The sequence below is a fragment of the Cheilinus undulatus genome, linkage group 21, assembly GCF_018320785.1.
Source record: "Cheilinus undulatus linkage group 21, ASM1832078v1, whole genome shotgun sequence".
NCBI classification, from domain to species: Eukaryota; Metazoa; Chordata; class Actinopteri; order Labriformes; family Labridae; genus Cheilinus; species Cheilinus undulatus.
In genome coordinates this window covers 27,549,364-27,574,056 of record NC_054885.1, presented here as the reverse complement: position 1 = coordinate 27,574,056, position 24,693 = coordinate 27,549,364, and the positions used below count along the sequence as shown (strand labels likewise).

At 41.9% G+C, this 24,693-nt stretch overlaps 1 protein-coding gene across 2 annotated transcripts in view; it reads right to left on the bottom strand.

The window, feature by feature from the left end:
- adgrl1a (adhesion G protein-coupled receptor L1a) overlaps nt 1-24,693 on the bottom strand; it is a 145,194-nt gene that overhangs the window by 20,499 nt on the left and 100,002 nt on the right. For both annotated transcript variants that reach the window (XM_041778195.1, XM_041778194.1), the window contains exons 5-13: nt 23,796-23,810; nt 12,531-12,738; nt 12,045-12,309; nt 9,664-9,991; nt 8,018-8,311; nt 6,584-6,687; nt 3,605-3,790; nt 3,394-3,432; nt 1,459-1,639 (exon numbers count right to left, since the gene is read on the bottom strand). In XM_041778195.1, coding sequence (XP_041634129.1) covers nt 1,459-1,639; nt 3,394-3,432; nt 3,605-3,790; nt 6,584-6,687; nt 8,018-8,311; nt 9,664-9,991; nt 12,045-12,309; nt 12,531-12,738; nt 23,796-23,810 — 1,620 coding nt within the window. The remainder of the gene's footprint in view (nt 1-1,458; nt 1,640-3,393; nt 3,433-3,604; nt 3,791-6,583; nt 6,688-8,017; nt 8,312-9,663; nt 9,992-12,044; nt 12,310-12,530; nt 12,739-23,795; nt 23,811-24,693) is intronic.

Sequence of the window (24,693 nt, the reverse complement as noted above, 5' to 3'; positions counted from 1 at the left end):
GGGCTATGACTAGGCTGCCCCAGATCATTCACCTTCTTGCCTCCTGTGTTAATTTTGGCAGCTTTTCTAAATTTTAGTCTTAGTTTTTTTACTTTAAATGAGATGCATTTTAGTTTTAGTCACGTTTTAGTCATTTCAATCCTTTTTAGTTTTAGTCTAGTTTTAGCCGACAAAAATGCAATACATTTGAGTCTAGTTTTAGTCAGCTTGATGAAAACAAAACTTAGTTTTTGTCAGTCACAGATCACAGATCTATTTTTGTTAGTCTCAGTCTAGTTTTGTCATGGAGAAAAAGTCTGTCGACTAACATTTTTAGTCATAGTTTTAGTATTGAAATTACCACTGGTTGTCTCTAAACTATTTCTCTGTAGCTGTTGCTGTATGCTGTGGGTCATTGTCTTGCTGGAAAAGAAATCTTCTCCCCTAGTTCTCTTGCAGACTGAATAAGATTCTCCTCCAGGATGTTCTTATATTTTGCCACATTCATTTTTCCATCTACCTTTATAAGCCTTCCAGGGCCGGCTGCCAAGAAGTATCCCCACAGCATGAGGCTGCGACCACCGTGCTTCACAGTGGGCATGGTGTGTTTGTGGTGATGAGCAGTGTTTGGTGTCCTCTAAACAAAGCAACTTTGTTGCCAAAAAGCAGCATTTTTGTGTCATCTGACCAAAGAACTGTCTTCCGCTTGAGTCTCCCACATGCCTTTTGGCAAACTCTTGTTGATATTTAATGAGTTTTATTCAACAGTGGCTTTCTCTCATAAAGCTGTGACTGGTGAAGAACCTGTGCAAAAGTTGTTGTTTGCAGAGTCTTTCCCATCTCACCTGCTGAAGCTTGTAACTCCTTCAGAGTAGTCACGGGTGTCTTGGTGGCCTTTCTCACTAGTCTCCTTCTTGCACAATCATCCAGTTTGTGAGGACAGCTTGGTCTCAAAAGATTTATACATGTGCCATGTTCCTTACATTTCTTGATGATGCATTTAACTGACCTCTGGGGTATGTTTAGTGCCCTAGAATTTTTTGTATCCATCCTCTGACTTATACTTTCCAATAACCTTTTCTTGGAGTGTTCTTTTGTCTTCATGGTGTAATGGTAGCCAGGAATACTAATTAACCAATGGTTAGACCTCCCAGACACAGGTGTCTTTATACTACAATCACTTGATACACATTCACTACCCTCAGGTGAGCCTCATTTCATTAATTGTGAGACTACTAACACTGACTGGCTGGACCTCTGTTGAATTAGGTACTTTAAAGGGGTTGAATATTTATGCAGTCACTTATTTTATATGACATATTTTTGTTTAATTGACATTAAAAAGCAAAATTACATTGAGCATGCTTGTTTTGTAAAATCAATAAAAAAAGGTGAATACTTTTTATAGGCACTGTCACTGAAAAACAGTTGATTTAATATTGTTTCAACAACATAACTGCTGTAGTGTTTTTTTCTTACCAATGCTGGGAGCTCTGTCAGAGAAACGATTCCCATACATGTTGTTGGCAAGCAGGAATGCTCCTTTCTCCAGGACGTCCAGCAACATGGTGGCAGTGTGGGCCTGCTCTGTGCTGTTCATGTCCTGCCACGACTCCAAGGCCTCGGGGCGCAGCAAGTTGTCCACTGTCTGCACCACCGCCTGGACATTACATGAAAGCAGGGCATCATTACAGCAGCAATCTACAACAGTTTGCATGATATCAACAGAAAAGTAAAAAACAAGAACTATCCATGAATAAATTACTTATACTGAAACATATAAAAACATTTTAATTTATGTATATTTAAACCAATCTGGACCTTTGAAAAATCATCAGATGAAACTGCTTTTTTGCCGGAAATATATTATCTTATTCACAGTTTAATATATTTGCTTTACAATACTACAACAGACATTTAAATGTTAGGAGGGTAATCAAGTAACAATTCACCTTTCCAAGGGTTTTTATTATATTTTACAGAAAAAGAGTGTGTAAAAACTTAAAGAGTAATGATAACTTATAGAACTGTGAGCCATTTATTGCATAAATCAAGAAATCTTGGGAACATTTCATTAAGAAAGTGTTGAGAGTGCAGATTCACAGATATCTAGTGGCTAACCATTAGACAATGGTTCGTGAACACAGTGTCTCACAATCTGTTCACAGTTTTCGGGAAATGCCATTAGCCATTAATTAACTATTCACTTATTCTCAGTTCATATTTGATCTCTTTATTACCCATCCCTCAGTAATTACTCTGCTTTCGAGTCAACATATTTCTTGATCCCCTAAAAGTACAAAGTCTCCACTCTTCTTCTATAATTTCCTAGACAGTCACCACAGCCTGCACTTCATTTGTTATTGTGCTATGTCAGACATATTACCATTCTATTTCACACTTACAATTCATTTAATGGCAATTTTGATGGTTGTATCAGCTATCCAATTTATTGGAGTAGCCTGCCTGATGAATCATGTAATTCTCTTGCTCAGGCCTCTCAAAATGAAGGATTGACTGCTGCGTGGAATAAAGAGCATCGCTGTTAACAAAATGAATTTTGCATCAGAATGCACTCTATCCGCTTCAGAAGAAAGAGACGGCGGATGTCTCTGGTTTATCTCCTCTATACTGTGGTTCTGCTGAGCTACCTTGCAGCGAGTGACAAAAAAATAATGATCAGTTACATACTACACAGCAGCTTTAACATTCATCTTGCACCAACAGAGATCAGATTTGGTGTCATATTACAGCATGCTGCACACAGGTCAAGACACAAAGCAGCAGAGTGCTGCATTTCATCATTACAGAGCAGCATACACAGGGCCTTTTCATGATATTACATTACAGCTTTCTCAGAACCAGAGATATTGCACAAATATTGAAGAAGCACAGAGGTGTGTAGTAACACAACCCGTTGCCTTTCAGGCTATCTTCAAATCACATTCTCCAAGATCCACAGATATTACACCTTATTGTGCAAAACAATGAGACCACAGCTGATACTGTACAGTTAGACTCCACCTCGGTCCAACAGAGTGAATATTATGTCAAAGACAGATGACTTTTGCATTTACTCAACACACACTTTTAAGATATGTACACCATGAGCAAAAGAAACTACAAATCAGCCCTCACTGCTCAGGGAACTACTACACCAACATTTAAATACCGTACATGCTGTTGGCCAGGAGTAATACCAAACTCACTCACACTGCTCTTCAGCACAAACCAGAAACACTATAAGTGATGATTCCAAAGGCGGCATAAATCACAATACAGAGCACTGAGCCGGAGGAATCTCATCCACAAACCTAGTCTACCCGAGGATTTATCTTCCCTCAGTTATTCTAAGTCACAGAGCAGTCCTATTCCACAGGCATGTAAAGCAGGCAGATGAGGGAGAAAAGCTACCTGGATGTAAGCTCGGCAGGTCCGCTCTCGCTTCTGGAGCTGGAAGGGAGAAAACAAAGCCAGGAATTAAAGAGCTAAACAAAGAAAATTGTAAATTAAAAAGCCACTCTTCCTTGCATGTGCACTAGCGGGATAAATTCCCATTAACCTCTTCATCCCTTTTTTAATGCTTGAATTAAATATAAGCATGTGAGTGTGTTTTTTCTTCTACCTTGTTGTAGTTTCTTGCTGCTGACTCCTTGTTTCCAGGCCTCAGGGCCTGAAGCTGAGCATCTAGGATGTCCAGCAGTTGCTCAATGAGTCGCACAGATGAGCTAACATCTCCGGCCTGGATGCGACCCCGTGTGTGGTTCACCAGCTCTCCAGCAATGTTGGCAGCATTCTCGCCGCTTTTAATCTGCATGAGCAAATGCAATCATATACATGTTAGAGACAGTGAAGAGGGAGGAGTATTGACATAGCAGAATCTCAAGTTGGACTAATAACTCATTCAAAGTGGCTGGAGACCTAAAGGCACTGGTGGAATCACACCCAAAAGTGCCCCAATGTCTGAAAAAAGGCTGTGAAAGTGCCCTTTTAAATGCTTTTTAAATGCTATGATAATGTGTTCTCTTGAGTTCCATGTATATAGACATTATTTTAAAAGTGCTCTCTCTGGTGCCCTATTATGGACCATGTATGACAAAATGGTCAATTTGGTGCCTTCTAAAAGAACAAAATTATAGTTCCCTCTTTAGTGACCAGAAAAGTGACAAAGCTTGGCAAAGGGTCCTCTCTGATGCGCTCTAAATAAAAAATATTAGACAAAGTGCCATCTTTGAGGTTCTCTAAATTAACAAAATAAGAGAAAGTGTCCTCATTGGTGCTCTCTAAAGAAACAAAATTAGACCAAGTGCCCTACTTGATGCTCTCTAAAAAAAAAACTTGACAAAAGTGCCCTCTTGAAAGCCCTCTAAATAAACAAAATGAAGAAAATTAAGCGCCCTCTTAATAATCAAAATGAGACCAAGTGTCCTACTTAATGCCCTCTGGAAAAAAAAAATTTGACAAAAGTTCCTTTTTGATGTCCTCTAAATGAACGTTAGACAAAGTGCCCTCTTTGACGCCCTGTAAATAAACAAAATATGACAAAGTGCCCTCTTTGATGCCCTCTGGGTGACCAGAGTTAAACCAAGTGCCATCTTTGATGTCCTCTCAATAGGTAGAGATACGATAAAATGCTTTAATTTGGATACAAATTGAATGAAGTGCTCTATTTGGTGCCCTGGAAGTGACAAGATTGAAATGGGCAAAATTAACTTAGTGCCTTCTTTGTTGTTTCTAAATTGACAAAGTTTGTCTCTCTTTGGCACATGTCCAATATGACAGGGATTCTCAAACTGAGGTCTGTGAGCCACAGTTTGGGGGTCCGTGAAATAATTCAAAAGAGGTGTTAAAGTGATGCCATGTCATTCAAAATCAAATAAATACATACAGGGACCACAGCACCATAAAACAACCATAATAAACCAATGACTCCCACCTCAGTCAGCTTTGGGCAACTAAAACTAGATATGATTGTGAGATATCACTTTATTGTATCACTTTTCAAGCATCAGTCACTTTGCTCAGGACACATTTGGTGTGCAGGTCCAGCTAGCAACAATGGATAAATATTTAAGCTCATCCACTTCATCAAGTGATTCTAGGCCCAAACCAGCTAAACTGAGACAATACGATGACAGCTATCTGGAGTTTGGGTTTATTGAGAACAGCGAATGAAGACCAAAATACGTGGTGTGTCTTCATGTGAAGCCATGTAGACGCCAAGCTAAAGTGTCACCTGATAACACAGCATGCAGAGCTTAGGGAAAAAACAAGTATTTTTTTCTTACAAAAAGTCAATAAAAATGGCAGTTAACATATGTTTAATCAGTGTGAGGGTCATGTGGGGATCCTTCAAAAGTTTTCTGCCCTGTAAGGGGTCCATAGCCCCAAAAAGTTTGAGAACCCCTGCAATATGAGATACAAAGCAAAGAAGTGCCATAAGCTCTTTCAGTTCATTTTCACTAACTTCCCCCACTTTGTGTATCTTTGTGAAATAAAAGATTAATTCGTTAATCATCCTCATCTATTTAATTATAGTGGTGTATTCATTTTAATCACATAATACGATTGTCACATGATCTATACCAGGGTTTTTTATATTTAACTAAAAATCTATTATATCTTTTGTGCTAGTGCCCCACCACATACAGCAGGTGCCCTTTCTTATCATTTTGCCCCTGCCCTTCAAACATCTTAAGTCCGCCCATGGCTCAAAGTGTTAAATGTTTACATGATCTGGGAGTTTCTCAATAGCTCAATTTGCATGTTAAACATGTAATTACCACTTAAAACTGGATGTGTATTACCAGCTCTTTTTGCATCAGTGTTAACATACTTGGACCTTGAAGAACAAATCACAAGGTTCTTTCTTTTTCTCATGCTGTTTCACTTGCAAATCACACCCTTAGCAACCACTTTACAATTGCAATTGATTTTCGCCAAAAGGAGACGGTATAATGGACTCATCCAATGATGTTACTTTTGAACGTGAGATTCTTTCCCTTCCAGGTACATACGCACACTTCAAACTCCTTTGAGAAAAAACAAGGGGAGGGTATGCATGGCTGAATAATCTGTTTACTCCTGCAGAAATGTAGCTGAGTAGCCTCATTAGTTTTAACCTTAAATATTTATGGAGTTAAGGAAATCAAATTGAAAGAAAAAATGGGATAAATCAGATTACAGTGTTGTATATAGTAACATAGATTGTTGATTAAAATAGCAGTGAGCCCAGTTAAATCTATTGTGCATCATCTAGAGACGCTGATGTATGCTGCTGAGCAGGTATTATACTCATTATTAGACTTGGAGGAGAAATTGAAGTGGCAGACTACTTTGCAAGCTGTGAGGCCCAAAGCCTGACTTTAAAAAATAATTTAACCTAGCTGTAATTAAAGTATATCAGTGAAAAAAGAAAGTTAATTAAGTATCAAGAGCAGATGCCTTGTAATAAAGGGCCGGTTGAAATGAGTCTGTATTTTAATCAGGCCAGCCTTGGAGATATGTTAATGCATGTGTGGAGGTGGACTGGGAGGAGGGTCGGGGCAGTGGGGCAGAGGAAGGGGACAGACCCACAGCTGGGGTGTACGGCTGCAGGTCTCACCTTCTGGGCCACCTGGCTGACCCATGGGGAGGTGCAGTTACTGAGGTCAGGACCCCGTGGGTTCCACATGACCTGATCCTCCAAGCACTGGAACGAAGCGATGCCTGGCCAAGGAGAGGGAGAAGAGACAGAGGAGGGAGAAGTAATGGAGAGATAATAAGCGTTAGGTGCCTGCAATTAAAGGGTAAAGTGTGGAGGAGAGGGATGAGCACCAAAAAGTACGATAGAATTATTATTTTTTTCACCGGAGAAAAATGAAATGAATTTTAAAAATTCAATACTCAAAGTGTTTGAAGATGAGAGGGAAGAAGGTGGGAGAAGGTAGAGTAAAAAGTCTGGGAGAAAATGGGTCAGAAGTGGAAAAGGTTGAAAAATGGAGTGTAGGGCAGTGAGAAAGTGGGGAAAGAGAAGGAATGAAGAAGATGGCAGGGGGGGAAACAGGCTTTCATGCTCTTAAAGGTACGATTTAAGAGGAACATGTGCAGACATAACACATAACATTTACCTCATGCACACAGACACACACTGAAGACAGCAGGTATGATCCCTCACTGTCAAATAAAAACACCTGGAGGGAAGCACCTTAAACCAACCCTCATTTCCAGCTCGGTTTTTCTGTTTAGTTACGAGGGTTCAGAGAAGGGACACCACGCGGGGATAAAACCAGAGAAGGGTCTATCTCTGCTGCTGCTAACACAAATAACCCACGTCAAGTCACAAAGACGAGGCAGAGAAAAGAGAAGACGAACCGCAAAGAGAGAGGGAGAGAGAGAGAGCTGGAGATACGAGCAGAGGGAAAGAGCAGAGACAATGCAGCAACGCTTCACAGTTGTAGAAGGATCAGAGCAGATGTGGCGCTGCATTTCATACCCCCCTTTTTCTCTCTTTCCCACTATTTTTTTTTCTCCTCTCTCCGGCTTTTCTCTATAGTCTACTCCATCGACCGCAGATTGGGTTTGAGAGCTCTGCCAAGATGCGGCAATTAAGCCAGCTGCTAATTTAATGTTATTGCCGTTTTCGCAGAGAGAACATACAGAAACAGCAATTGGAGAGGAACACGAGGGAGAAGTCTTTTTACTACGACTAAAGCAAGCCTTTGATGGCTGCATGTTTGGAGGTATAGAAGCAAGCACGGGGGGGGGGGGTGAAGCCTGTTGTTGTCTAGCCTTTCATTTTGTTATTCGCCGCTTTCAATCAGCTCTGTTTCTACAGGAGATGAGCCTTTCATTTGTGGAGGACAAGCTTTCATCTGTGAGTCCTGAGGGACAGTGCCTGCTGGAGGGACGCATGCCGGGAAGTAAAGACAACATCAGGAAAAAGAAGTGTTAGGGACAAACATGTGGATCACTAGAGCATATGCATAAAGATCTACTGCACATGCATGCATGTATGACAAAATATGCATGCTTTGTTTCAACATGTAGCCGTCCTCACCAAGAGATCCTTTGGGACATGGGCGATCCACTGTCTCTCCTCTCTGTGTGGTGGGCCACTGGACACCACGGACCAGCTTGGCCTCACATACATGGGGCTCGGGGCCTTGAGGAGGGCGGGGTGGCCGGCGTGTGACAGGCACAGTGGCTGTGATTGGTCGGAGATCAGGGTGCTTGTTGATGGAGCCGATGGGGCGGGATGTAGGGGCCAGCGGGCGCGCTGTGGTGGGGCTGGCACTGGAGGTGAAGGGCCTGGCTGGAAGAGTGGTGGTCACTTGAGTTGTTGTCAAAGGGCCTGAGGTAGACCGAGAGGGATTGATAGAGAGAAGAAAAGCCGAGTTAGAGGCTATGAATCAGACCCTGAGAGAGTGATAGACATTTAAAGCATTATAAAAGGATGTAAGGGATTTGTTAGAGCAGCGAAACCTGACAGCAAAAAGCCACAAAAATAAAAGGAAGAGATCAAGAGAGTGGAGGACACATGCATGTGAATGCAAGATGTCTCTCAGAAGTCAAGTTCAAAAGTTAGCCTGACAATAATTGGGGTGACAAATACTTTTTTGAGCCTCTCAAAGGCTGTTCTCAAGAGAGACGGGGAGAAGCAGAGGAGGAGATGCAGGGAAAGCATCATCACAAGTCAGGGAGAAGTAAATAATTGATCAAATGTATCAGAGAAGTCACCATCACTAACAACCAAAACTAATGGGAAGATAAAAGCAGCACATCACAACTACAAAATCCTGAATGATCAAACGCAGAGTCAGCGCACAACTCTGAGAGTGCTGCCGCCCGTGTGTCTCTTCTCTACTCTCTGAGGGCCTAATCCCAGCTTTATACAGGCCTTCATGCAGCTCAGATACACAATACATCCAAACCTCCCTCTTATATTGAGGGACTGCCAAAGTACAGTGTGCTGTTCTCATTTCATCCTCCCCCTTATCAATTCAGAATGACTTTTTCAATATCCATGACACAGAGAGGTTGATATGAACTGCTATAGCAGTCGAACCTGGCTGTAGGCTGGACTGCTATCGCTGTTATTCATTGTTACTATGACTGAGGATGATTCCATATCAGAGCTACTGAAATGTCAAATAAGAAACAGTGATAAATACATTCATGCAGCTGTTTAAGTGTTCAGTAATCAACAAAAAAAAGACATTTTTATACCAACCACAAACCCACACTTTATAATCTCATGTTTTTAAAAATCTAAAATCATCATAAGAAAAATTCAGTCATTGAAAGTTCAAGAGAAACTTAATTAGAAACAGATCTGTCAAGTTGTAACCAGAGCAATTTTCTGCAAGGCAGTGCAGTGAGGAAAACTTTCTTTGAAGGGAGTTAGTTAATATTCAGCTTCATAACAGGAATCAGAGGCTTCACAGCTTAGTAAATATGTTCTATTTTACCAAGTATTATACTATAAAATATTAATATTACAAAAAACCTCAGAGCCATCTTGTTGTATTGCTCCAACCTTAAAGACCATTCCAGCTCCAATTATCAAAACTTAAAATTTCACATTTTAAGCACAATCAATATGCTCTTAGTTTTAATGAGCAGCACAAAGATGTTTGTGTAGCTCATTTGTGCGATGTTTTATTCGTTCTTTAAAAAACAGGGGCATGCAGGATCACTCCCTACCTGTAGTGGGGTCCGGTGGTCCAAACTCCAGTGTGTACCGCAGCACATTGTAGTTGTTCCACACATAAAGCTGGTTGTCTCTAGGGTTGTAGTCCACAGAGGAAATATACTGGTACGGGTTTGGGAAAGGGATGCTGACAGGCTCCTCTCGGGCACGGTTGGTATTGTAGGCATACAGCACAAGGTCACCGCCTGCTTCGCTGTCATCATCCTGGTAGACTGATCGTACAGCGTAGAGCACACCACATGCCATGAAGGCGTTGGAGGCCATCCGCTTGTCGAAGCTGGTCTCCCAGGTGCCTTCAAAGCGTAGGGTGTAAGGGTTCACCTACAGGCGAAAAAACAGAAAGCAGGTCATGACCTAGCTTTTAGTAAAAACAACAACACCGAAAAGCTTAAGGGGTTGGTTTTGAACCTAAAAAATAAATGGTCTTTAAGTCTGAAAACAGTGATTTAAACTGTTTCTTGAAACTTTTTAAATGTTTTATATGTAATTTTAATGTTGACAATATTAAAGTCCCCATAAAGTGATAAAAAAAAATCTTTATTTTGGGTTTGTTTATGACAGGCCACTGTGTTATGAACCAACACGCCAAATTTCAATCATGAATAACATCTATAAGTTTATAAAATTAAGCTATAAAATACAGAAAAATGAGGCAGTAAAATCTTCAGGATGATGTGGGTGAGTCAGTTGAATGAACTGAAGCCACATCCACTCATGAGAAATACAATCCTCTCAAATTAGAAAAAGGCTTCTGATCAGAGCACAGCTGCCTGGCTCTAAGGCAGAACAATGATAGAAGTTGGAGATATAACTTACTGTTTTCTGGCACAAATCTCCCTGTAATTATACTTTTACAGACCTGTAAAAGCTGGCTGACAGACTTGGGACATTTACCTCACAATGAACAGAAACACAGCATGTGTTAACTTTCAATGAAGGCAGTGACATCAACTAACAACAGACTGTACTGAGATAAACTGCTCAGTGATTTTATATCATTGTAGTGTTAGGGGGTGGGGCAATTCCCCATCAAGACTGGTGATGTCACTGACTCAGATTTGCTCTGCTCAAATTAAACCAAGCCAGGAAAGAGATGAAAATACGAAATTCAGTCACACATAGATCTCAGTGTTTTCACATGTTTACAGCAGCCTTATTCCGACATATCTAGTGTGTTAAGACACAAAGTTTGGATTTCACTTTCCAGGGAGTTTAATGCTCCTGCACAGTAGGCAACATAGTAGAAACCAACAATGTAGAAGCAGCTCACAAAGAAATGACTCATTGTTTGTTAAAGCAGAACAGATTTAATATGACATTTCCCATATGTGTCATGTTCACATTGCAGCACAAATTGTGCTTCTGAGCAATAATGCAAAGAGTTATAATCACTTGTAAAAACATTTAAAAAGTAATTAAACCCTCAGCTCTGGAGAGAAGATTATTCTTTGTCTTAATGCAAAGCTGCCTCTGCTTAATATACCTTCAAACTGCAATGCAGAAGCATAACAGAGACCTCGGTGTGTTCATTGCTCTCTGGGTAAGCAGGAAAAATAATAAAACTCCCCAGAAACCAAACACTTTCTTGATGATGAAAGTGATCACTTTCTTGTTTATTACTTTGTTGCTCCATTATTTTACGCTCTCATAGCTCATGCAGGGTTTGATATTTCAGATGGATTGTTTAACTTCTACAGTTTGAAAAACAATTTCCTGTTAAGGTCAAAGATAGCGATTATAAATGGGACCCGTCTTTTTGAACAATGCATTAATTCAGACCCTGTTTGTGAGGAAACTCGCCGCCTTGATTGCCGTTTTTGTTTGTTAAGAAACAAAGAGCGGACTGCTATTAAAATATGAATGTTACAAAGTTCACAGTGATGGATCATGTTTTGAGTTTGTCACTCCGGCAGGGTACAAAAAAGTGACTTTGGATTACAGATGACAAAGATGTGGGTGATTAGTTTCAAGCTGTATGTGCATTGGATAGATCAGAACTAATAAGACCAAACAATACCACATTTTTATGATTGCAGGTCTTTACTGAGACAGTGGTTAAACCCAGGAAGATACTAGATGTGATGCACTTGAATAATAAATCAAATATTTACCTCAGTGGTGAAGATTAGTTTTTGGATATGATGGGATTTGATATTCGGCCTAACCTTTTAAGGTAATTTTCCTGTGACCTCTTTTCATTGAACAACAACATCCCTCTATCCCATTTGTCAGTGCACTTGTGTAATCTCAAAAGTAATTCATTCATGTGTGACACATGACCTTTTGCTTGACTAGTCAGATGAGATTTGGATATAATCCACTTCTGCATTTATAATCCACATCTCATCCATTCTGTGCAGCGCTGCTCTCCCACCTGGCTGACCACCAGTCGCCCGTTGTTGGACTCAGTGGCGTAGATCACCCAGAGGCCATTCTCATCCACAGCCAGGTCGATGTCTGATTTCCCTCCCCAGCGGTATGGCGAGGTGTCATGGTAGTTGGCATTTGTGATAATGGCCTCGCCGCTCTTGATTCGTGTCCGTAAGTCATACTTGACAATGTTTCGTGTGCGTTCTTTGTTGTAAAACACCGCACCATCATACACAACAAAGCCCGTCCCGTCAACTCTGTTTGGCAACCTGTTGACAGAGAAACACATGAGCTGATGCAGTAATCCAGGAGAACAAGCCAATTTATCTACTCTGCATGACACAATCCTACAAGATGGCCTCACTGTGAGCAAGCTGACACCACAGTGGGACCATTCTGCCATTATCATCCATATCCACATCAAAAGCCAATGAATCAATAGTGAAGCAGATGCTATTTGATCATCCAGGACAGTGGGAGGCGCCCTCACTTGTAGGTGGTGGTGGCTCGGTTCTGTTTGAAGTCTTCCCAGGAGGCGTACTCGTACAGCATGTCGGTGCGATAGGGGGTCCAGGGCATGACGTATAGACGGTCCCCAGACTGCAGCGGGTCCTTGCACCACGCCCCCGCCTGGTGCTCCGCCTCCTGCAGAGAGCTAGCCGCCTGCACACGCAGAAGAGTCCCCGGACACACAAAGACTGTTGCGCAGGAGGCATTTTTGAAGCAGAGAGGAGGAGAGGAAAGAAAAGAAAAGAAGAGACAAGAAATGAAAACAGAGAATTGTAAAAATGAAAGATATTATGGAGATGGCAGGGGAGGGAGAGAGGAGATAGGAAAAGGCCAAAGACCATGGAATACAGAACAGGAGTGGAAGGGAAGGAAAAAAAGACGTGATTAGATAAAAGTAAGCTGAGATTTGAGAAGGAGACAAAGACTAAGAGGAGAATGGGAGAGAGAGAAAGAGTGGGGAGTGAGGTGAGGTACAATATCAGATTTTAAATGAAGGAACATATAAAAGCTCATTTGTAGAACATCAGCATAGTGGTCGGAAAGTGTCTGGATATGATAAATGGGAGATTTCTGGCTGCGGCGGCGTCTTCGATGTAGTCTCTAATCTAATTTATCTTGGCCTACTTTTTATTTGATTGTGCATTTTCCCATTTCAAAGACCTCTGCTTCTCTGCTCTGCTACTGGGTGGTAAAACAGTAATTGTTGAGTTTGTTTTATTAGGACTTAAATTTGGCTCTCAGTCAAGAGTAATGCCTCAAAGAAAAAGTATCTTGGGGTTTAGGGATGTGAGGTTGGCCAGGTCTCCTCTTCCTCTGCTACTGCGACATATCCTCATGCACTCACGGACAAATTCACACAAACAACAGTATCTATTCCCAATGCACACTGATACTCCAACACAAAAATAAAAGTGCATATCTAAAAAGTGCACAGAAGCACACACTTGGAGGATGCGTGCATCGGCCGGGCAGAGGTCATCCACTGGGGACTGGTGTAAATTGTCTGGTTGATGCTGTGTGTCCCTGCTTGACAGAGAGAGAGTACCCTGGGACCACTGGGCATGTCAGGTGATCTACGAGGAAAGCTGCTGGCATCCTCGCCACTCTGACATCACAGGGGTACCAGTGACAGGATAAGAGAGAGAGAAAGAGTTGGAGGCACTACAGACTAAAACAGCTGAGGAGTCCCCATGTCTCCTCTGCCAGCTTATTTATGTGGATCTCTGGCTCTGGGTTAGGACAGAAGCAGACACCTGCTGGTCACCTCATGACTGAACGCATCTCTGAACTAATTGGACGCTGCAGGGACACTTGGACACAGATGACATACAGCACACACGGATGAACAGACAGACACAGTACACAGGAGGATGCACGCACACTCCAACACACATACACTCTCTATCACTCAGCGACTGTTAGAGTGATGGATCAGCCCCAGCTCAAACTGTCCTGAATATTGCATGCAGTCTAGAGCAGGAGGAGAATCATAATAGAGAGATGGAGGAGTTACTTCAGGCTTTGAGAAATCCAGCCTCCTCTTTTTGCAGCTTGTCGTGCTGTTGTTTATAGTAGCAGGTGAGCTGTGGTGCTGGGCCACTTAGGAATTAGCCTCCTCTGTCTGAGGGGGTCCAACAGGGATTGAGACTGGCAGCCAAACAGGAATCTAATCAAGCCCCGGCATAAACAAACACTCTGAATACAGACACTTCACAGGGAGGGAGCCTGTCATGCTCCATTGTGGAACCAAAATGCTCCCTCGAAAGCCTGAGGTGTTTGCTTAGCAAATATGAACATGGTTGACGGGAATATGCAAAATAATATTCAGAGCAATGGTTAAAATGGCACCTCTAGACAGCTGAACAATGAAATTCTTGACTAACATCTATGGCAACTCTCCCTCACAACACAATCAAATGACGTCTTTATCAATGCAGACACAGCATGAGTGCACTGCAAATAAATGGAACATGTACTCCAAAATATTTCCAATAACAGCAGTAAATGGGAGGTATTATTGGAGCAGAAAGCTATAGAGTGGAAAAAAACAACCACTAAAAGTAGGACACGGCCACAAAAGTACAATACCACTGTAAATAGAGGAATAAACAGCTTGCAAAAAGCAATGCAGCGGCTCTGCATGTAGGTGACCCATAAACAAAGCCAAGAACACTCTGCCTCAAGGTAGAATAAAGGACAGAGGAACACAAACATGCAAGCCTCTTTATTACAGTCACATAAAGGATGACCACAAAGAGTCGGTATTAATATGCACGCGATCATCCATCTCATCTGTTGCGGAAATAAAGAGAGTCTGATAGGTATTATAATACAGTAAAGGACAAACTAAATCTGTACCGTCTCTATGGAACAATTTCATCCATGGTTATATATCTGGTAAAACATATTAATGTTATGCACTAAACAAACTCACAGTAAAGGGATTATTTAAATCAGGACCACTCTAAATAAAAATTTAAGTGACTTTTGCTTGGGTTTCTTTGAGGATTTACCCTCAGAGCTGTTATGCCAATTGAACAAAGTAAATGTACTTGAGTGGGATATGTATGTATTAAGTTTCTGTGCTTTTCATGCATTGGGAGTTTACCTTAGGGGTGTTGCTGTACGTCTACATCTCCATTGTGAAATGTAGCAAAGACACTCAACACAGGTAGAACATTTAGTGCCGCCAATAATGGCTATGTCAGAGGCAGAAGGTGATTCTCCACCTGAGCACCCATGGCAGGGTTAAGGTTAGTTTTGTGTTTGAGCTTTTTGAAATTAAGAATAATTTGTATTATTTCAAATATCCAAGACAGTGTGGCTGCAAACCATATATCTAATACACCCCCTCTCGCAGATGATTACTGTGAGATGCTGTCCCTGACAGAATGGATAAACATGTAAGTGTTTATCTTATGTAACTATTCAAAAAAACAATCTGGCAGTAAAATAAATTAACAAACAACATGGCAAACATTACAGACAAAGCAACATTTTATATATAATACAGAGAATTAAGTCAAATAAATCAGGTTAAATTATGTAGACCTGTTTTAGAAGTAGATAAGCAGTTTAGCTTTAGCTTCGTTAGCTTTAGCTAAAGCTAACAAAGTGATGCTAGCTGCTTAGTTAACATTACTACGTAGGACTGTAGCTAAGTAGGCAAATAGAGCTTTAGCAAATGTAGCTAAAGCCAACATAGCTATGTAGATGACACAGCTATGTAGCTAATGTTGGCTTTGTAGCTAACAGCTACACCTGCTTCTGGTTAACATTACAACATAAGCCACTGTGGCTTAGTTAGCGTTAGCAATGAAAGTATTAGCAAATGTAGCTAAAGCTAATGTAGCCAATGAGATTAAGAATCTCATTTACAAGAGTGTCCTGGCCAAGACAGGCAGCAGCACAGACGACAAAGACCTAGACATAAAAACAAAGCAGTTTCAGTTAACATAGTTACACAGATAACATTGGCTTTGTAGTTCCGTTATCTAGGTGGCTAATATAGCTACACCTGCTACTGGTTAACATTACTACATAAGCCAAGGTAGCAAAGTTAGCTGTAGCAAATAGTATTTTAGCAAAAGAAGGTAAAGCTTATGTAGCCATGTAAACTATGCAGATAATCTTGCTATTAAGCTCGGTTATCTATGTAGCCTACACAGCTAATGGAGCTACATGTGCTATGTTAGAATGCTTTCTTCGAGGACAAGCTTTTTCCTGTTAGCAGACTGTTTACTCGGCTTTATGAAATTCATTGCCATTAGGTTTTGCAGGAATCCAAATATCTACCTATTTGGCACCCTTACCCTAATCTAATCAAAAGTTAAATCCAAATTTATTTTGAAAGTTTTAGCATTTACTTCCATCCTGAAAGATATTGAGTCTCATAGAGCTGGTCTGCAATAAAGGACATCTGAGAGCTACTGTCTGCAGCACTCCAGATTTCGTTCTGTTTCCTGCTACTACTACTACTATGTAGGCTACTCCATAATAAAAAGATATGAGTATGAAGCGAAGTTGTCGCAAAGGTCTTTTCTTTTGCATACTGCTCAGTTACACTGTGTGTTGCAAAAACGTGACACAAGGGAGCTCAAGCAGCTTTAGGAATAAGAATATGCTGTTTAACTGCAGAGTTCAAGAATCCTTGGCCCTGTTAATAAAAAAAAAAAAAATCAAAAGCCTGGCTGACAATGCCCCTAGTCATCTTTCCAATTTTTACTATCATTTATTATTTTGTAGCTTCAAATCTGGAAATCTGTAGCATGTGAGTGTAAACATGTAAATAATATCTTCTGGATAGACATAATGCAGAAGAAATCTCCCTCCATATATTCTTGGCCACAACAATATTTTCAAGATTAAGGGGGGTGATGACAGGCTGCTTGATGCGGCTAAAGTAGAAGATATGTGATAGAGTGTTGGTGCTCTTGTAAAAAAGACTAAAAGAGAAAAGAAAAGGGGGCTGAGGTTAGGCACATTAAGAGCTGCAAGCAAGATTAACCATGGAGCTCTTCATTAGGGCTTTTATACACACTGCATGGTTGAAACATGTTGCCTTTTTTAATGTTTGCTCTTTAAGCATTTCCTTCATTATTTTGCATCAGTGATTTAGTGTGCATAGTACTGTTAATATTTTGAGGTCTTTTAGACATTAATTTGAGTAGCTTTGAGTAGCATTTTTAAAAACAAGTACCCCGGTACTTTAACTTAAGGTGTCTACTCTGTCAACCACTGCTGCTTATGAAATCTTTTAATAGTTCATTTATAAAAATTCTTAACTAATTGGGAAGCTTCAGAAGCATAAAGGATGACAAACTAAAATACCAAACCATGACTGACTATAAAATGCAAGTAAGTCACTGAAGAAGTGCACTATAATAAATCATGGCTCCAAAATAGCTGTTGTTGTCAGCAATACAATGTACTCTCAGTGCATCGTCCCCACCTCCAAGACACCGTGTGAATCTTTTCATTATTTCATCTAACCTTCCAGGCCTGTCCTAAATGGGTTGCAGTCTGTTCTATTGGGCTTATCATCGCAATAATATGACAGTACCGCACACACCAACAGTCTGTCATCCGCTGCTTTCATCCTCCACGTTTTTCTCTTTTCCCTCCTCTCCTTGTAAGAGTGTGAACCGAGCGGGGATCCTAGGTTTATTCTAATGAAATGGTTTTTGGGTGGACCTGGTGTCAAAGGGGCTCATCAACAGGCCTCCAGGCTGTACACACAGGCCATAAGGACACGGACAAACACTCACACATTCACGCCAAACAGAAACAGTGGCCATGCTTCACACCCTGCAAACCCTGCCTGGGGGGCTTCATTAACTCTGACCTGCACTCCCAAGCCTCTCCAGCTGCCTTACTGTTTACCGTCTCTCGCTCTCTTTCTTCCTCTCTCCCTAACTGTGAAGAGTGATTGTAGCAGTGGGAAGCCGGAGCAGCCAAAGCCTTGTAGCACAGTCTACAGCACAAGAGGCTATTATGACCACAGTATGAATGAGGTATTAGGCATTAGGCATTAAGCATTAGGCCTAAGTCTTGAGATTAGGCATTATCCTAGTCTGGCTACAGCAGGTTAGCTGGAGTAAGAGGCATCTGGGATTATGTGTGATAGTTAGATTAATAGATTAATTTCTGCTTGGGTGTGGATGGAAATCTTGTTGTCATTATCATCTAAGGGAAGTCAGCAGGCAACACAGACACAACCCTATTTTAGCCCACAAACTAGCCAGATGGCTAATGAAACTTACCTTATCAGGGATTAAATCCCCCGCTGTAGCTATCATACTCTAGCTTGCCAATTACCGCCACACACACAGGGAAATACGGCAGTAATAATTGACTATTTATCTCCATAATCCCTTTCCCAGGCACAGGTCAGCTGTTACTTGTCAATATGCGACTACCGTATAAAATGATAAAAGCGCCACAACTTTCCAGAAAATGACAGTAAATATCTCCCATTAGTGTCTAGCAGCAATTTGTGATCGACTGGTAACGCAATTAAAAGTGAGCGCTGACAGCTTGAGGCTAAATTTAGACTTTTCATTGTGGTTGTCATCTGCAGTCCATGGTGTTTTAATGTTTGATGTGACAGCATCATGGTGATGGTAAATGCATGACTTTGATGATCTAAACACCCCCTGCCAATGGTTGGCAGCTGTTTCTAAAGTGGAGTCTTTGTCTTTTTTTTGTGTTTGTTTGTCTGTTTGTTTTTTTTTTCTTGTAGCTTAAGGGGTGTGAGGGCTCTGCTTGTCCAGGTCTTTGCCTAGTCCACAGTCATGGCCTGCCCACATGACTCACTGCTGAGAGCCTGCTGCTCTAATTGAATCTCACACCTGTTACTGGCAGGTGCAGCATGCCGGCAGCAGGGGGCAGAATGGAGTATGGCATGGTACCCTGCATCCATGCTGGATGGTTAATGGACTTAAAGGGTTAGTGTATGCTCATGAGTGTGCAGCAGTCTCCTGTAGGTATGTTCATGTGCATTATATTCACTGTGTATTTTTCTAAGCAAATATACATTTACATGTATGTCTGTGTATGAGGGCATGCATGTGTGCAGCTCAGAGAGGCAGAGAGAGAGAAAGAATAAAGCAGGAGTAAGGATGGGAGCGTGTTCTGTGTGTGCAAACAAGAGGAGAGAGAGGAGTGGAGTAAGAGAGCGTAAATAGGTTATTTCCTGTGAAATGAGAATTAGGAGTAAGTTAATCTGCTGTGGAGTGACATTAAGTGACAGAGAGAAGGTGAGAGCATTAAGGAAGGAGGAGGAGGGAGGGGCTCCCATTGTGTTTCCGCTTCCTTTTAGAATACAAGGGGGGACAAATCATGGGAGTAAGAACACAATACGGTACAAACAGACATATGCACACACACACACACACACAAACACTCAGACAATGCACGCCAGGACACACTTAGCAGACAGTGGAAGAGGCAGGTGTCAATCTGGCACCTTTATCAACCCAAACATTCACCCCAGAGAATACCCTTCACTGAGACCAAAAGCTTGCAATGGCTCCAGATAGCGCCACTGAAAGCAGAGTCTTATCAGCATAGTTGACACTGAGTGACAGGAAAGTTACTCAGGACATGGCTGCAGATACAATAGACAGCAGAGGAGCGTACTCTATGCTGACTGATAAAGTAGCAGTGTGCTAATAGCAACTCTGTGCTAACAGTAGCCTCGCTTGCCACCACCCAGCATGCTCCTCACTCCTCACTCCTGCTCGGCCTCCCTGAGGTGCTGTCTCCCCATAAAGGTCCTAAAAGCAGAAGCACTGATTTATATTCATGACCATCTGCCTCACTCGCTCACCTCTCTGTTTTGTGGCTCTAACAATGCATGACTTCTGCATGTACAGTCAGTCCCCACACTATCTCACTGTGCCTCTGAATAGGGTGTCTGCACTGGCTCAGTCACATGACTGTGCTTGTGTGTGGTGGGTCATTCCTAATGAGGTGATGCTGCCTGACTCATCGTCTCTATAGCGACGGCTCTCCCTCCCTCTCTCTCTCTCGTTCTTTTGCAGCCCTTCTTTGTGTTTTCCTGTCAAACGATGCAGTGGTTTCTCACTCATTCTCTCTCACTTTTCCAAATCACAAGAGCAGTTTCTGTGAGCAATGGTTCTGTCCTTGTTTGCTTCCCCCTTTCACCCCCGCCCTGCATGGAAATAGCAGGATGGTTCACAGAATCTAGCTTCATTTTCATGCCTTTTTTTCCCCTTTAGAAGCAAACAGACTGGAGGTGAGAGAAAAATGGCGGACACTTGTTTGGTGCTGTCAGCTATAGTAAAGGAAACAGTGTGATGATGTGGTAGAGTACTCTGCTAGACTGTCAGTGAAAAAGGGTGAGGAAAGGGACAGAGGGAGTGATGGGAAGAAGGAGAGGCAGCTGACACTAACATAGTCTTAAAAAAGCCTATCAGTAGGCAGGTTGACAGAGTGTTGACATTCATTGAACAGGATCTCCTGCATGTGACATCATCAGTGAGAGGCGCACGTCCTCCAAGTCCACGTCTGTCAATCAGCTGATCAATCGTTGAGGATTTAATTGACAGACACGGGCAAGATACAAGTCTGGAATGTTAATTCAGCCATAAACAGAGAGGGGAGGTGTTTAGCAGCAGTGGAGGGATGGAGAAAGGTGGCAAGGGCAGGGTGCAGTGTTAGTGGGAGGAAGAGTCGTAAATAAAAATAACCAGCATAAGGAGGAGGAGAGCAAGGAGTAGGGGATGTTTCTAAACTCCACCACAAGCAGAGAGAGTTACAGTGGCTGCTTGTGGTGGGAAAAACAATGATCCATGTTAATGAAAAGTCATGGATATGGTGACACACAAAGAAGTCCATAAACCAGTTGAAGGGATTTTTCAGTATTTCTTAAGTTGAGACATATAAGGTATGTAGCAGTAGAAATGGCATTAGCCTCCAGTGATTTTAGTGAGCATTGCTCCTTTAAGAAACACTTGCTGATTGTAGGAAGCAAGGCTATACAGGGTAACAGATGGGTACAGTTTCTCAGAGGCATTTAGCAAGTTTTCAGTAAAAAATGGGCCACAAAACAATGTTGGCTCAAATATTCACAGTATTGAAAACCTTTAAAGCCTTTTATTTTTTACCCCAAAAGCCTCTGTATTTTTTTTGTCACAGTTTTTAATGCAGGCTATGGGTACCGCTCACATGCTCTTGCATTGCAAAATAGTGACAAAAACACAGAGGCCTTCTGGATATAAAATAAAATGCTTCACAATTTTTTGATAGTGCATAGGTTTGAGCCAACATTGCTTGTGGCCCATTTTTACCAAAAAACTTGCTAAAATCCAGGGAGAAACTGTACTCATCTGTTACATTGTATAAGTGTTGCTGGAACAATTTCGGGCATCGAATATAATTAGAATATTAAAAAACTAACTGATATTCAAAAAGCTAAAGTCACTATTTAAGGAGGGAGGAGGCACAGCGACTGGGACAGACCTGGGGGGGGATGCTTCCCTGAGAGTGATGTACGAGTGTGAAACCGCGCTGCCCACAATAGTGGGTTATTGTTGTCGGAAGCACGGTTTCACTCTTGTACATCATGCTAGGGGACGCATCCTCCTGGTACCCAGGAGTTATGCCCCTCTTCAAGTATCCCCTTTTATCCCAGTTGGCACACTGTTACCTGTGCCTCCCAGGCTTCTTCATCATGACGGAGAGTTTTCTCCTTGGCTGGGATTGTAGTTAAAAAACCGCTATGCTCTTAATCCAGGAAACATGGACTGCTTTGTGTTTTCGGCGAACAACCTATAAGACAAAAATACTACCAAAACTGTTTGGAATGTTTTCTGTTTTCTAATCTATTTCATGTTATTATCGCTGTAAGAGGCACAAATTAATTTATCTTTGTTTGGCATTTAATTTCTAACCCTTTGGAGCATTTTTATTATTAACCAGCAGTGCTAAAATACTGTGAAAGCCCTCTTAATGATGCAGCTGGCTGTGTTTGAACTTAAAAATCAAAATGAATTATTTTTTGCTCATTATTTCTTCATCGCAATCTGTAATGTAACATATTGCCCTCTAGTGGACAAATGTGTAACTTCAAGATGATTAAGGTGGTGGAAACTGAATGTTTCGTAAGTACATACATATTAATGAAGATAATATTTGTGCATAAATATTCAAATAGAATTCAAAATCTGCATATAATAAGAAATGAAATTTGATTAGATAAAGACTGGCAGCCCTACACTGTACAGCCTAGCTTCATGGCTGGTAAAACCCGCGAGTACTTCTCCTGCTATGTATCTCATATGACTCAACTTTAATAATACTGCAATATCCCTTTAGTGGTAACCTCTGTAGGAGTTAATTCCTCCAACATATGGATTCAGACAGGGAAAATGGCCAAGGCTTAGACAGATGTGAGTGGGGGGGGGGGGGGGGGGGTTAAGAGGGAGGGGGGGGGAACTGAGAGAGGGAGTAAGCCGGCTCTGATGGCCACTAGTCCTACAGTGACCTTGGGTACGGGTCAGGTCTACCTCTCCTCTTAAACAAGCCGGTGATTGAGGTGCCTGGCCATGCTGATTGGAGCTCTTTAAGAGTGCTTGTAGTGAGGCCGTGCAGTATCAGAGAGGCCATTACGAGAAGCCGTAGTACTCCCTACAAGGTATACACCTCCCAGCCCAACGCCTCCCCCTCTCCTCCCCCTCGAAAGCCTCATTGAACACATAAGGAACCAAGACTGACTGACGAGGATGGGTATGGAGGGGGCACAAGTTCACAGTGCAATAAAGAAATCAGAGAAGTGGCAGTGACGAACTGTAGAATAGGAAGGAAAAGGAGGAAGAGAGGAGGAAGAGGAGTGTGCTCCGAAGAGCCTGCAGCTGCTTGTGATGGCCAGATGTGATCTGAGAGATAAACCAATTGGAGGAAGGCGAGAAGAGGAGAAGAGGACAGGAGAGGGGATGAAAAAGGCAGAAATAAAGGGAGATAAGTTAGAAAAAGAGGTAAATGAAAGTGTGATTAATTGAAAAAGGAAGAGTGAAAGAATGAGAGAAAGGACACTGAAGCACCTGGAAATGGGATCTGCAAAAATGATACTGAGAACCACTTTGGCTAGTTATCTTAACACAATGTTTCTCTTCAAGATTAGAGCAACAACAGACTCTGATATGGTCCTGAGAAACTAGAAAGAAAGAGAAGAGATACAGAATGGTGTCATGTAAAAAGAGATTTTTCTAAGACCAATAAATGCGATGAGAACCATGAATGGGCGTGTGTGCATGAGGCAACAATGTGAAGAAGATGGGATGGAAACTAGGAAAGAGATTTGCATGACATATGAATTTGGTGAGTTTAGGCTAAGATGCGCCATATTGGAGAGGAAAGCAATGAAGTTAAACTCTCGTTTATCTCTCATAGATTCTCGATTGACCTCCCATGATGCCCTTTTGTGTGTCAGTGCGAGTGAGAGTGTGCGTGCGTGCAGGTCAGGCTGGTGTCATCAGAATCAAGGAGGAAATCTAGAAGGATTTTAGAGTTTTGGTTTTAGTTCAAAAAGAGATAGAAAGAGAAGGGCAGAGGAGGTGATTAGAGATCGAGAAAGAAAAGGGAGGGATATCAACATCAAACATGAGCACTACACAAGGTGCTGGGTTAGGAGGGAGGTTATGGGGGGAGGGAGGGAGACAAGGGAGGAGGAGAAGGGAGGAAGGGGCGAGCTGTGGTTGTTATGTTCATTTGTGGTCTTTACCTTTTTGATCCACTTCTATTCAAGCATCGGAAAAAGAAGGAGAAGAAAGATAATAGAGGAAGACAGCAAGGAAGAGAAAGAGAGGGAAAGTAAAGAGAACGAAAGAAAAACAGGTGCAGGAAAAAAGAGAAAATTTAGATTAAATAAAACGCTGTCCTTTCTCTCTCTCTCTCTCTTTTTTTAAAGCAAGTTATCTGTCTGTGTTATGGTTGGCTACTCAGAGAGAGGATGGCTTAAATGGAAAAATGAAGAGGGGAAAATGGCCTGACCTGGGTTTAAATCCATTTCCATTTCATTTCAGTTTTATCAATAATCCCCAAACAACACAATCCAGCCCCAACAACGCACTCTCGACCCCACCTCCACCTCTCTTATTGCCACATCCCTCCCTCATTCCCTCCCACCTTCCTTTAATGCCCAAATTTCAGCTTCAGGAACCTGCTGGAGAGAGAAAACAAAACAGATCTGCTCTTCTTCAGCTGTGGAAGTAAACAAAAGTAGGAAAGGTGGAGAAAGAGATGGTGTTGATGGTAAATGGAAAGGTGGAGACGAGGATGTCTCTATCTGTGGCTAGTTGTCCTCAGAGGCCTAGCTGAATCCCTCACTCCATCTCTCTCTCTGAGCACGGTCTGTGTTGACATAAGAGCGGTCCCTTGATCCAAAGAAAGCGGTGCTTTTGGCTTTGCTCAATTTACAGAGTCAGGATGCTCGCTATAGAAGCCAGCAAAAAACACTCAACCCATCGACCGTCCAATCAATGGGGAGCTGCCGGCTTGCCTGGCCGAGGCTGGCTCATCAAAGACAAGGAGAACAAACAACAGGGGGAAAGGGAGGGCTTGACAGAGTGGAACGCCTTAGAAACACTGAGAGAGACCCAGAGAAACAGTCGGGGGGAGGG